This window comes from Ambystoma mexicanum, chromosome 14, assembly GCF_040938575.1.
Source record: "Ambystoma mexicanum isolate Mex_15411 chromosome 14, UKY_AmexF1_1, whole genome shotgun sequence".
Lineage (NCBI taxonomy): Eukaryota > Metazoa > Chordata > Amphibia > Caudata > Ambystomatidae > Ambystoma > Ambystoma mexicanum.
Window position 1 is genome coordinate 155056602 of NC_090940.1, and position 13527 is coordinate 155070128.

Here is a 13527-nt window from a genome sequence, read left to right on the forward strand (position 1 = left end):
AAGGAATGGCATTTACATTTACATTTAAAAGAAACCTTCGGGCCGCAGTGCAATGTGCTGGGCGTCAAACTGGTGTGTACTACTGATACTTCTGCCTCCTGTCGTCATAAACATGTAGGAGAGAATAGAACGTTATTCTCTGTAGAATGGGTATGCAGCCTAGCTGTGTCTGCTGGTATAAGGAATGGGAGCACTAGATCATTGGTTCTCTTTGGTAGCTGAGGAATCTGGTGCCCACAGGCGCCAAATGAGCTTCCCCTTCGGACGAGTCTTGGCATGGTGCAACAGCAGAGTTTCCTCATGGTCTGCTTTGGTTCGGTTACTCAGTTCCTAGCCAGACTGGCAGTGTGTTCTCTCCATCTCCCATGTTGTGACTTCCTCCAGGTAGGGATGCAAACACCAAGGGTCAGGAGAGAATCTGTGTGCCAGGTGAAAACTCTGCTTGCAGCCACAAGTGCACATCATTTCACATGTTTGGTTGGCATCCACCCGATCATGGATGGATGCCACATTCAAACTTTCCCAAGCATTCACTCAAAATATGGATTGTTCTCAAGAATCCAGACGCCAGTCAGGTAGCTGGCCAGATCTGTTCTTGGCTGTGCTACCCTTACCTTCCCCAAGGTAAGCACTTATTTCAGGTGAGGGGGTCGGAGGGGGGGGGATGCAACTGGGGGCAACGTGTTTGTTTTGGAAGCAAAACAATGCAGCGCACTACAGGTTTGAATCAAATCTCCGGTATTAAGCACGTTATAAAAGAACAATTCTAATTATAACAACCGTTTGTGGAGAGTTTTACCAACTTGCTTCTGCAGAAACTCTTCCCACAGTGCTTCACTGGTTAATTGACTGATGCTGCAAGGACATAGGCATCCAACTTCCTGGGCAACAGAAAAGGCTACCGCAGGACGCGGACCGCCATCAATCCTTAAATCTGTACATACCATGTGAGTCCCTAACAGAGTCATGCAGCAAAAGAAACTGGTTGCTCTCCTGCACCAGTAGTTTTGTAGCTTACATTTTCATGCAACTGCCTCTGTCCCTCTCTGAGGTTAAAATAATAAGAAGAAAAACAAAGAGAAATATTATGTAATAACACAATACAATTCCAAAAGCCTGGCATAAAAAATACAAACTGAAGATGGCACTTACTCAAAGCATTGTTGTTGTTTCCTGGCAAACGTCCTACGGGAGTCGGTCTCATTACAGACAATCCCATATTGGCAACTACTTTGTAATTTACACCGAAAAACAAGTGACAATTTCAGGCACAACTAGAAGGTGACATATAGCAAAGAATGAATCTGTGAAATATGTGAGTCAACAAAACCATTACTGTTACAGCACTTTAAACTGACAGTTAAATAAACAAATGTGTTTCCCTTCCTTTTTTACAGTCAAGAAACCTATAGGGGCAAAGCACGATTTTTCTTTTTTTCTTCTTTTATTGTGGCCACTGAGGCAGCCCTTAGATGCACATTGCTGTGAGCAGTCATGTTCACATAGCTTCTAGTATGCACCCTCGTCATCTAGTTTTGCCTTAAAGAATCGGGATAGCTGTACAATGAAGCATGCCCAAACTCGCTTTACTATCAAGCGGCAGAGGGAGTCCTTTATTGATGAGCAGCAGTGGGACTATTGATCACACACTACTCTGCCTAGTTGTTCATAAATTACTCTTCCACTAACATTGTCATTTTAATCAACAGCCACAGCTGGTTGGCGAGTCCACCGATTGCATATTTATCAAATACTGTTCTTTGAATTATCTTTAAAATGAGAGCTTTAATTTCATGTAATCGTAGTCCTTTTGTCCTTTTTGTCTTTCCAGTACATGGAGCGTTTCACAGCGACGAGAAAGAAGTTTGTGTGACTTGGCAAATCCGCTTTCATTCTGCATTCTGGTAGGCAACAAGAGTTCTAGTGTCCATGTTGGTTCTGACCAACAGGAAGAGGTGGATGCAAAGGCTTCTAATGCGTTAAACTACAAGGAAACCATTCACTAGGTGTACAGCACGAAGCAGCAGCCTTGTTGAAATGGCTCGTGGACTGGATCTCCATCTTATGAGAGAAAACGAACTCTACGGCAAGAGATCTTCCTGTACGGAAGCACCAGGTTGCAACTTCAGTCCCATTCTACAGTGTCATTTTAGAGACTGACAATGCTGTTCTAACTGTTTCAGTTGCGCCGAACCTTTCTCTGTGCTGGCAGGAAGCTGGTATTGCTTCTGCCCTGCCTTATGACTCAGATGTTCTGGTTTATATATGGTGTTTTGTCTTTCGTTTTGCAAAGTCATGGTGCATGTACAACAATTACACAGTACGCTATGATGCACACATTTCAGAGATTGCCTAATGGAGGTACCATTATTTAGGTAAATGGCAGGTTTCTTTGCACACTCACTGGATCTCTTTCATGAGGAAAAGGCAGAGAAGACTTTGGAACCCACTTGGATGCTCACATTCCTCCTCCTGACCAAGGCCTGCAGCTTTGCATAAAAGCTTTCACATGCTAGCCCCTCTATGTCCCCCTCTGTGTCCCAAGTAATAGGAAGAACAAGAGATACATTCATACAATACAATTCTGGAATCATGCGAGTTCGCTTCACCCTTTGAGCAGTCTATAATCCAATTGCACATGGTAAATCCTGCTGTCAGCTCGGTTATATTTGAGCCGTCAAAATAGAAAGTTTTTTAATTGATCGTTTTAACCGCTACACTACTTTGTTCATTTAACATGTCATCAATGTATTGTCATCATTTCATCAAATTATTTGTCTCATGTAATTTGAGACTTGTTTTCTTCATAGATGCGTTACCATTATAAAAATGGCAGCAATCCATTTATACTCTTAGAGAATAATAATTTGATGTGTCTCTTACACTTTATGACCCACACACTATCACTTGAAATGCCCATCAGCAAAGTCTGCAATATGTCGTGGTGTCACACAACCGCTCGTTGAGTGTTACCTTGTTATGAAGCATGCATTTGTAGAAAGGGAAATCCAGGCTCAAATTGCTGGATTATGTTTGTGGATCATTTGGAGGCTGTATATGTCTGCAGAGGTGCTCGCAGAGCATATAAACCAAGTCCATGAAGCAACTATACAGTGAACTGCAAGAGTAACTTTCCCAGAGTTGATGTTGCTGCCCTTCTCTGATGGGAAGCTCCCGCTGGAATGCATTTATTGGACAGCTGGTAGCAGTGGCACATGGGCTGTCTTGTGCCTGCTCTTGCTTTGGGAAGCCATGCAAATTCTGATTTGTGTTGGCATGAACTCTTCTGTTCTTGCTTTTGTCCCCCTGGTTACAAGGTATGACTTTCTTTTGGAATTAGTTTTAAGCACTTAAATTTCCCTCTGAAAAGACTGATGCTTCTTAGCACACAGGATCTGGAAAGAACAAATATTTAAATGATGTCTAGCAAAAATACAATATTAAATGGCACTAATAACTCCCCATAAAGGCTGCAATATCTGCACCATGAATTCCCCAGAAATCGCAAAACATTAAAGAGGTGGACATGATAATCCTTGTCCATCTTCACACAACATGGTATCTGCTGGTAATCCATATTGATTTGCCCAGACTTGTTCCGTCCTCCCTGACATGCTCCAGAAGAGAACTGGCCCTGAGACTTCGATCCTAACAGTCATGTGCACTAGTAGCCTCTCATGGGCCACTGCATTGAGGACAGACGCATCCTGCAAGATGAAGAATATGTGTTTCCCTTTGTATAGAAGTTACATCATTGGTTCCTGGGCATCTAAAAGGATTGATGCTATGTTTAGCAAAGTCAGAAACCTTGGTTAATTCTTGTCCGGATGATAGTGGCATGCAACCGCTTACTGTAGCTGACTCGTGACATCACTTCGGTGATTTTCCTAAATATTAGATGTTTAGGACCAATACGTTTAGTTAGGGGAATCTGAATTTAGCTCTGGCTTTTTTTGTAGGTGATGAAGAACAAGTGTTTTAAAGCAGGATAGTACTGTATCATCATCATCATCGAAGCTCATGAGCGAAGTGAGAGAAGCTGTCAAACATCCACAACTCTCATCATGGGATTAGGTGAGACCACAGTGTGTCCAGTTGGCAGACTAACTTTGCATCCCTAGATTCAAGTAAGAATGTGCTGATTGGAGGTGGTTCCCAGTGGAGGGACGAGTTGAAAGGAGAATTAAACTGACAATCTTTGATTAAGACCTGGATGAAGGATTATGCAGCGTCCCATTCAGCTCTCAGGGAAGAGTAAATCGCCCGACAGGATTGTTTAGCCAAACAGGGATTTATCTACGTCTAGAGGTCCCTTTCAGTTGTTGCTTGTAGTTCTGCTTTATAACCATATATCCATTGACCCTCGAAGACCTTGGTGGATGGTGCTGCATATAGCCTTATGGCATTGCATTGTAATTGTTCAGTTCAAAGCTCTGAGAAATATTGTTGTCTGTCATCACCACCTTGTGGAAGGAATCCTATTTTTTCTTTTTGAGGAAGGGCCTCAGACTAGTGTCTTTGTGGCGGTGGAAAACTGTATTGCCCTGAGGACAGGGTGAACTTGAACTCAGCATAATGGATCCCGGTTACCTTACACATTTAGAGCGAGAGGTGCAGACTATGATGGGCTTAAATAAAATAAAAATCACTCCACTGTGGCAGAAAAGAGCAGAATTTCTTTTCCAATATTTCCTAATTTGCAAATTAAATCCAGACCTATTTTGGAGGACAAATCAGATATTATTTCAAATGGAAGAGTCAAGCTGGGCCCTTGGTGTCAGATTTAACAAAAGGGGGGTGGTTGTACGCTTTAGAACCAAAACGTTTTATGACTTCATGCCCCAGCAGACAGAGCTACACCACATTTGAGGTTCAGTATTTCACGGTTTTAGTTGGACTCAATTTGTCTTGGGAAGTTGAAAAACAATGTCTATTGCTGGTCTCGGGGGTGGGGATGGGCATGTGAGTGTTCTCTAAATAGATAGCATCCTCCCAGACCTTCAGGATATGGTGCAGGGGTTATGGGTAAGCCAAGAGGAGTCTTGTTTGAATCCAAAGGTTACCTTTCAAGTGGATTGTTCAGGACACCATGGGTGGAACAGCTCTTTAATTTACAATAGGGTTTCTAAACCTTCAGACTACGTTTAACAAATAATGTTTAGTTTCCTTTCTAAGAAGAGAAATACATGAGACCAAATAGGCCTCAGGGAGGTTGTTGCAGAAGGGTGAGGTTTAAAATCCATTTGTAAGGAAATTTCACAAGAATGTGCAGTGACAGAGGGTCTCCTATCTAACTTGGTTAGGTTGCTAGTCCGTGCAGTCTTTGATATGTTAGTTTTAGCAACAGACCTCGCTCCATGTGGATTGGTACTACATCAGTGAGCTTTGTATGGCATAGGAACACAGAGGCTGCTCATAAATCTCTTGGAATGCAAGATGATTGATTAGAATCTACTCTTCATCTTGAGGTACAGAGTCATAACTGCAATAACAGAGAAACCGGTGAATCTTCTCTTCTCACACGCAAAAAGAAGCAGTGATGTGTACCAAGGATCCAGTGCAAAGCATCCAACTGGAAACCTGGACTCACTCAAATGAACAGAAGATACACCTGTGCGGCTCTTCACAGATCCATAATTGTGTGGCAATCAGAATTCTAACTAGTAGTCCAGAATGTGCTATGACTGCCTTCTCATTGTCTACTTGCTCCATAAAGCTTATCCCACTAATGCCAATGTGGGTTAAAGTTACACACTTTTGGCAGCTAATACCTATCCTTAGTCAGCCCCTCCAAACCTTCTAGCTTCTGAAAGACTACAAAATACTGATTTAAGTCTTTCAATGTGTTATGGGCACCTGATGACATTTTCCTCTCTGGAAATGCAACTTTATCTGGTTAGGTGGAGTTACAAATGTTGGCAAGATGTAATTTTTCCCTGTATGCCTAAATTCAATGGAAGACATGTTCAAAATACCCTAATAAGACGACATTTGTGTGTTTCACTCTTGGGCGTTGCCCGCCCCCAGCTTCTTTGTTGCCTTCACAGAGATGTGGGTGGTCTTGTCCACTGGTAGGGAGGTCTCATTGATTAGGTAAGGTCTTGGGTTTGCAAGTACTTTCATCGGGAGGCATATAGAAAACACAGTAAAACTGATTTGTGGGCGTTTTAATGGATTGCGTTGATGAAGGTTAGCTTTTGGGAATGATGGACCATTAGAAAGGCCACATATTTTCAATAATAAGTTATATGTGGTTTTGTTTGATTTACTGACTAAGCAAGACAGAAACGGGCTATGCCAAAAGCTAAGGGAATGCATCAAAAGTATAAAGATAGTCTGATGAGGAGGGACCTTGCTTGAGTTGTCAAACAATACTTCTATTATGGTTTTGGACTAGAAAATAAAGTTTGACAAAGGGCAGTCCATTGCTACAACACCATACAGGGATAGATGACGAGTAGGGCAGTAAATGCAGCTCTTTCCTCTTCGTGTGGCTTCCCATATCCACACCATCCACATTGTAATACATTTCTTTACAGAGTGGATCGATGTCACTCTCCCTTCCTAATATGCAGGCGCACACCTCCCGTGTGATGTAGCTTGTAGCTATTCCAGTGAGAATCTGCAACTGTCTTTGAAGATAGTTTTCTGAGCATAGAAGCCCCTCCCGTTATGCATGGGGTGAATCGCAGCAAATTTTCATAACCCATCTCCTGGTCAAGGATCACAATTAAGGGCAGGGAATCCCTGTGCATCCTACTATTTCACCCACCCATCTTTTTATCTAACCCACTGAGGCTTACCAATTTCACAAGTCAACTTTCCTGTGTCATCCTTGTGGTTTCCAGGGTAAGTGGGGAGCTGTGGCTACACACTCTGCCCAAGGCACCATTCTGCCCAGCGTTACATGGTACAAAAGTCAAAAAGGTGAGAAAGTAGAAGGCTTTCTCCTCTCAAGGCAAATCTACCCCAAGGCAAACCTATGTGGTTATTACATCAAAGTGTGATTGGCAGACCATCCAGGCAGATTGAATGTGTCCTTTGTACGTTATACCTGCTTTCCAGGCTCACTCAATTCATAATCTCATTAGTAGCAATCCTTCCTGCTGGAAGTAGTAATACAAATACATCCTGCGCAAGGTGGAAATCATTAGGTGGATGTGTTGATAATTTAGCTGTTATGGCTTTTTTTTTACTTTGCATCATAACTTCCACAGAATTATCAGTTAGAAATAAAATGGAAGTACTCTTACAGAACTAATATCAGAACTAGAATGACAGTCATCCATATGCATGATATTATCTGTCCAAACATTAAACTCTTGTCCATTCACCACTACAGCAGCAAGATCACGCGTTTTCGCAACTTAAGTGCATTTTACAGATATTTTCAGACTAATGCATTTCTTTTGATTTTAGATATTTTAAATCATAAAAGTGGTTGTAAACAAATGTTACATTTTTCCTAGTATTGGTCAAAAGTACACCTGCCTGATCGATTAATGAAAAACAATCTATATGAAGTAGGAGGATTCCAGAAGTGTTTCAATCTATTGTGAGGGGAAGGTCAGCTGTGAGTAGCTAAAGTAGTTGTTGGATGATTGGCATGACAGGATCAGTAAACCTATTTAATATTTATTATGTTGGTGTGGCTAGTTAACCAGCTATGATTAGGTGTCTATGGAGCGGTCTATGGAGCTATCTTGGTGTCCACAGCTCTCTTGCAGTCGCACAGGACTGTTACGGGACATTACTTCTGCACAAGGGCCCAGTGGCAATGTTGATCTGTCTGCATAGGTACATGGATTTTAGAATGATTGTACTGTGCGGATCCTGGATACAGCACGTTTTAGGTGTGTCTATATCAGTGTACAGTTAGCGCTCCTCTTCTGTTCATCGCAGCAAACATGTTTACTTTCCAAAAATGTGACATACTTACTCTGGATCTGTTTCTCTATGTTAATATTTTGTGCTCATGTGTAAGAATTTACCAATCATACCTTTTTGAAAAACCATAGCTCTCTTAAAATCTCACAGGCCCCTGGGCTGATTGTTGCACAATGGATATGTTTTTGGAAACCAGTCACTTAGAAAAACTGAAAAACCTGTAGAATATCCTCCTAAGAGAAATTGGAAAACCTGTCCGATATCCCACTATGAAAAACTGAAAGCCCTGTCTGATCTCCTCCAGTTACACCACTTTTTGTTATGCTAGTTAAGACAGTAACCTCTAAGCATTACTGTTGGGCTTGGTGAATATTTTCCTATTCACAGCATACCATAAATAACTTATTTCGCTGTCACTGCTGCCTTACTTCAAAAAGCACCCAGGATGAATTTTAAATATGCAAAATGTAATGTGTAATATATGATAATGGGAAATTAAACTGTATTCAGATTATCCAAATTTATTTTAATAAAGGATGTTTCAAAGTCTAAAATAAAATGCACATTTTCTGTCTAATTTTTTTTATGCATGGCAGGTTATTTTTAGTCTTCACAGTGGAGATGTGCTAGAACAAAGTTCTTTTAGCTGCGCAAGTGAAGTTTGTTTGTTTATTAAGTTGTAGGGTGCACCGGACCTGTAGGTAAATGAGCGCAACAAGTACAAGGATGCTTAAAGCTTGGGTTACATAGTATGACAAGTTATGTAGAGATAGAAAGTTACATGGTATGACAAGTTACAGAGAAGTAGAAGGGTAATGATAGGGTTACATAGTTCGACAAGTTACATAGAGATAGAAGGGTAGCAGGGAATAATCCGGGGGAGAATATCAGAATTATACATCAGTTATACATTACGAAGTATAAATCAGGTGAGTAAGAGATAAGCAGGTATAAGTACAGTGCATTCTTCAGGAAGCGCATATCAGGTGAGTAAGAAATTACAAGTCTGAACACAGTAGAGATCAAATATCATTGGATTACAGCCAGTTCAAGGTGTTGCGTCTAATAAAGCTGAGGAAGAATTGGTCGGCTCTGAGTGAGAGAGGTAATGCATTCCAGGACTGGGCGGCTTTCACTGGGAAACTGTTTCCTCCAGATCTTTTTAGCTTTAATCTGGGTGTATTCAGACAGAAGGCGTTCGCCGCTCTAGACTGGCGGGTGGACATTCATTTCTCTGTTAGGTAGGGGGGTGCTGTGTTGTTTAGGCACTTGAAAGTCATGGAAACTGATTTAAGCAAGATTCTGTCATTTATCTTCAGCCAGTGGTGGTCTCTTCTGATTTCTGAAACATGTTCTCTAATAGGTATGTTCAGCGCATTGTTCTGTAAGATTTGGACTTTGTCTAGGATATACTTGTTAGCACCTAGGCATAGCGCGTTACAGTAATCCAGTTTTGAAAGTACTAGTGCATTAGCAAGGATAATGCAACTGGCCTTGGATAAAAATGGCCTACAAGCCCTAATTAGCTTGGACGTGTAGGCAGATGTTGATGCCAAGGAATGTACCTGTTTACTAAGGGTTAAAGTAGAATCAAGGTAAAAATCTAACGTTTTCACTTCTTTAACTACCTTGATTGTATTTCCATCTATGTTGAAGGCAGAGTAGCTGGAACTCAGTTTTTTTAGGTTGGCAGCTGATCCAAGAATCAAGAGCTCTGTTTTGTCGTCATTCATCCAGAGGCCATGGGTTGCCATCCATGCATGAATGAGGAGGTAGATTTTATTGACAAAAAAAAGCAGTGTCCTCGCCATAATTGCCCGAAAGGGGAATGAGGATCTGGGTGTCCTCTGCATAGTTAGTGTAGGTGACACCCAGCCTGTCCCATTAGTCAAACATAGGCTTTGAAAATATATTGTACATGGTCAGCGATACACAAGATCCTTGTGGAACGCTGCAAGTAGGGTCTGCAGATGCCGTTGGAGAGAAAACTCATCATTCTGTTATTTAAGAAGGATTGAACACAGGCTATAGCATCCCTTGAAGTGGACAGCCGAGGCTAAATGTTTCCACAGAACTTCGTGGTCCACCAGATCAAAGGCGGACGACAGGACAAGGTGGAGTAGCATAGTTTTCCCTTTGTCCTTGATTTCATCAATTTGGGTTTTTAGGTCGATAAATGCCGTTTCCGTGCCATGATGTAGCCTGAAACCGGATTGATGGGAGCCTAGGAGATGGTTGGCCTCAAGGTAGTTCTGTATTTGCAAGTACGCTACTTTGTCGATTATTTTGAGAAGGAAGGGCACCATACTAATAGGGCTGTAATTAGTTCGGTGCAGAGTCTGGTTTTTTTAGCAAAGTTAGAACTCCGCACTCTTTTAAGTTACTTGGGACAGTATTGGTCACGAAGGAGGCGTTCATTTCGAGATGAATGGTTCTAGGTCTGTCGCTGCCTCTTTAATTATTTGGGCGGGGCAGTTGTCACCCTGGCAGTGGGAAGGTTTCAAAGATGAGATCCTTTTTTCAGTTTCATAGATGGAAACTTTAGAAAATCTGAATGGTGTGGGGTGCTGAGGGATTCGATGGGGATGGTTGGTTGTGACTCAGGATTGGGCAAGGTGGCTTTTTTGTTGCAATCTTGTTTTGAAGTAGTGTTATTTTGTTGGCTAGAGCATTCTGTATGCTTGTGCACTATGGTTTATCCTTGGGCACATTGTCAGTGGGTGGAATTGGGGATTCCATTTCTAGTAAAATCACAAATAGTTCCTTGGTATTGGAGCTGGCATTGGTGATTCTTTCATTATAAAGGTCTTTTTTAGTATGAATTATTTCCTTTTTGTAGTTTTTTTGCAAAGACGGTCAAATGCAGCTTGTTTTCTTCTGAAGGAGTGTGACACCATAAGGTTTCTAGTTTTCTTTTTTCTAGTCTCAGGTTTTTAAGATGTGGTGTAAACCAGTCATTGAGATGTGCACGCTGTTTGCTTCAGCGCATTTTGACAGGTGCAATAGTGTCTAAAGTTATATGCTTCGACTAGCAGGTTGGGGTCAGGGGCACTTGGGAGTGAGTTGAGCGAGGGTAGGATGAGTGGGAGTAATCTATCCGCTTAATATTATTATTTTTTTGCTCCTAGTCAGGAGGGGTGGTGCCATGACTTTGTCTTTTGACAGTTGTCTGGAAGTGGCTAGGTGAAGGAAATCAGGTGGTGGTCCGTCCACTGTTGTGGGGTAACCATAGTGATGGAAGTTTTGCAATTCTGGTCATCCACCCAGTCTAAGGTACTTCCTTTGACGTGGGTCGGTGATGGTACTCTTTGGGTTAGTCCTTGTTCTAAGAGGATGTTGGCTACTGCTTGGGCGTTTTTGTCCACAGGATCATTAAAACCTAGGTTAAAATCACCTAGTAATAATATTTGTGAGGAAACTTTGGTGTTATGGGCAGAATACTGGATATATACCCCTTAAAGGTGCCGATAGGGCCCAGAGGTCTGTATAGTAAGTAAATAGTGGAGTGCGACAATTGGAGATGGGGATTTTGGCAATGAGCATTTCGCATGATTTGATTGTAGGTGATGGCGTGAGTCTTATGGCAAGGTCAGCTTTAGCTATGAGGGCTAATCCGCATCCTTTGGCAGTAGTTCTATCTGCTCTGAGTATTTGGTCATTATTGGGTATTGCTAGCGTAAGGGCTGGGCCAGCTGCTTCGTGCACCCCTGACTCTGTGACAGCTAAGATGTCAAGGTCCTCCGTGGAGATCAGGTCTGCTATTTCGGTGGCATGTGCCACTGGCGATCTAGTGTTAATCAGAGCTCCAGAAATTGTGGTCATGTTTTTAGGATCCTGTGCTCTAGTGGAGAGAGGTTTAAGTGGAGTGGTGTTAATTATAGTCCTGTGGGGAGGGTGGGACGTTGAAGTCAGGGTTCCAAAAAGGGTCTCAATATCAGGGCTGAATGCGGATTCGAGCCCAGGGGTATGTTTGTTGTATTTATGGCTAGGTGTCAAGTATTTACTACTCCGAGAATCATAGAGGGGAGGTAGTCTAGCCCAGAGTCTATTTTTTCTGGCCGATAGAGGGCACGGTGGGCACCTAGTGTGAGTCATAGTAGAGGCTATGAACTGCATGATATTCTTATGGAGCATAGTTCTCAGTTGCTCAGTTACTCGGGTTGCTTGATTGCAGTAGATTTGTAGTCAACAGGGATTCAGGCCCAGTGCTGATAGTTAATGTAATACAAGGCAGTAGGCTGGTTGACTGGCATAGGCTAATGCTGTTCAAGCAGTAGGGTGATCATCATGCATAAGCTAATGCAATTCTGGGCAGTAGGTAAAGGATATAGCTAGCATTTACTCGTGCAATGAGTCAAAGTGACCTACAATTGTGTCGAATGAGACACGCTGTCAATTTAGAGATGCATAAAATAATGTAGCATAAATTGTACGTTGGGTCACGTTAGCTTAAATGAGGCAGACACATACACATGTTTCGATTTGGCACCCAAGAGTGTCTGGGTAAAGTAAATGTGAATGCAGTTTCCCAGAATCCGGGCCAGGCAGTTCAAAAGTGGCAAGATAATCTGGGTATCTCGGGTAAATTGGCTGGAATAGTACGACTATCTTTAGCAGTTCAGTGGATCGTGATGTTCTGGACCAAGAGAGGAGTGATACGAGAGCGGCACAGTGGTGGTATGTTGTTGCTGGGTGCTACACATGTCACTGGGCATAGGTAGGGGGTATAATAGGGTGCACTGAGTTATGCAGGGAGCACAATATATACAGAGTGCTATGGGTAGACCTATGCTACCTCCGTTACATTTACACACCATGCGTGAAGCGCAAGCACTTTTACATCTATGCATGTGGAATACATGTTTCATTTGCAAGTTGGGCGGTGCTCACCTTTGGAGAATGCGTTTGAAGTCTTGGGGTGGCACAGTGCGGCAAACAGGAGGCAAAACAGGGCCTTAACAGGGCGGCTACCGCCATATGGTTATGCTAATTGGCTGATAAGGCGAGCATATTCTAGCAACTAAGATACACAGACTCAGTTTCATGCCTCGTTGCGCCGGCCATTTTGGGAAGGGCTGAGGCTCGGCAGCAACGTGGCGGGCTGTTGCAGGAATAAATCACAGATTTTGGGCATCAAGTGGAGTAGCCAACTTGTCTCGCCCTATGTGGCTGATGCTGGGAATTGGGGGGCATAGCTGCCAATGCAATCCTCGGCGTAGTGCAATCGTGGTGCTGGCTCCTTTTCGTGGATCAAGTCGCTGCAGTTGCAGGGGAGGAGGGGAGGGCTCCTCCCCACTCCGACGCTGCTGGTGGTGAAGTGGACTGATTTCTGCATATATGCTTTAAGCAAGGAACATTTTGGGGGCGGGTCAAGAAAGTGGTATAGCTGAACCTCTTGTAGAACAGTGGCCCAGGTATATCATCCTACTTGGTTTGCAGAGGGTTTCCTTTCAGTTCATGACTCCAAGTAATAGAGCAGTCAAGGCAGCCCTCGAGAAAATAGGAGCTGCTTTCAGTAAGCGAAGTACTTTTGACTATTACACAATAATGGATGGTCCACACAATAAATTTGCAATAATATGCTATTTATAATAAAGTTGTGCCTAGGGAAGAAGTACAAAATAAGCAGGAACTGTGGCA

At 42.6% G+C, this 13527-nt stretch overlaps 2 protein-coding genes across 2 annotated transcripts in view; one reads left to right on the forward strand and one right to left on the reverse strand.

Annotated features, from left to right (window-relative positions):
* The window catches only part of LRRC57 (leucine rich repeat containing 57), a 213809-nt gene extending 205363 nt beyond the window's left edge, over nucleotides 1–8446 (forward strand). The window contains exon 6 of the mRNA XM_069638776.1: nucleotides 1832–8446. Within this exon, the coding sequence (XP_069494877.1) occupies nucleotides 1832–1873 (42 nt within the window). The 3' untranslated portion in view covers nucleotides 1874–8446. The remainder of the gene's footprint in view (nucleotides 1–1831) is intronic.
* The window catches only part of HAUS2 (HAUS augmin like complex subunit 2), a 483701-nt gene extending 470558 nt beyond the window's left edge, over nucleotides 1–13143 (reverse strand). Inside the window, exon 1 of the mRNA XM_069638779.1 lies at nucleotides 12778–13143. Within this exon, the coding sequence (XP_069494880.1) occupies nucleotides 12778–12864 (87 nt within the window). The 5' untranslated portion in view covers nucleotides 12865–13143. The remainder of the gene's footprint in view (nucleotides 1–12777) is intronic.
* Nucleotides 13144–13527: the final 384 nt, after the last annotated feature.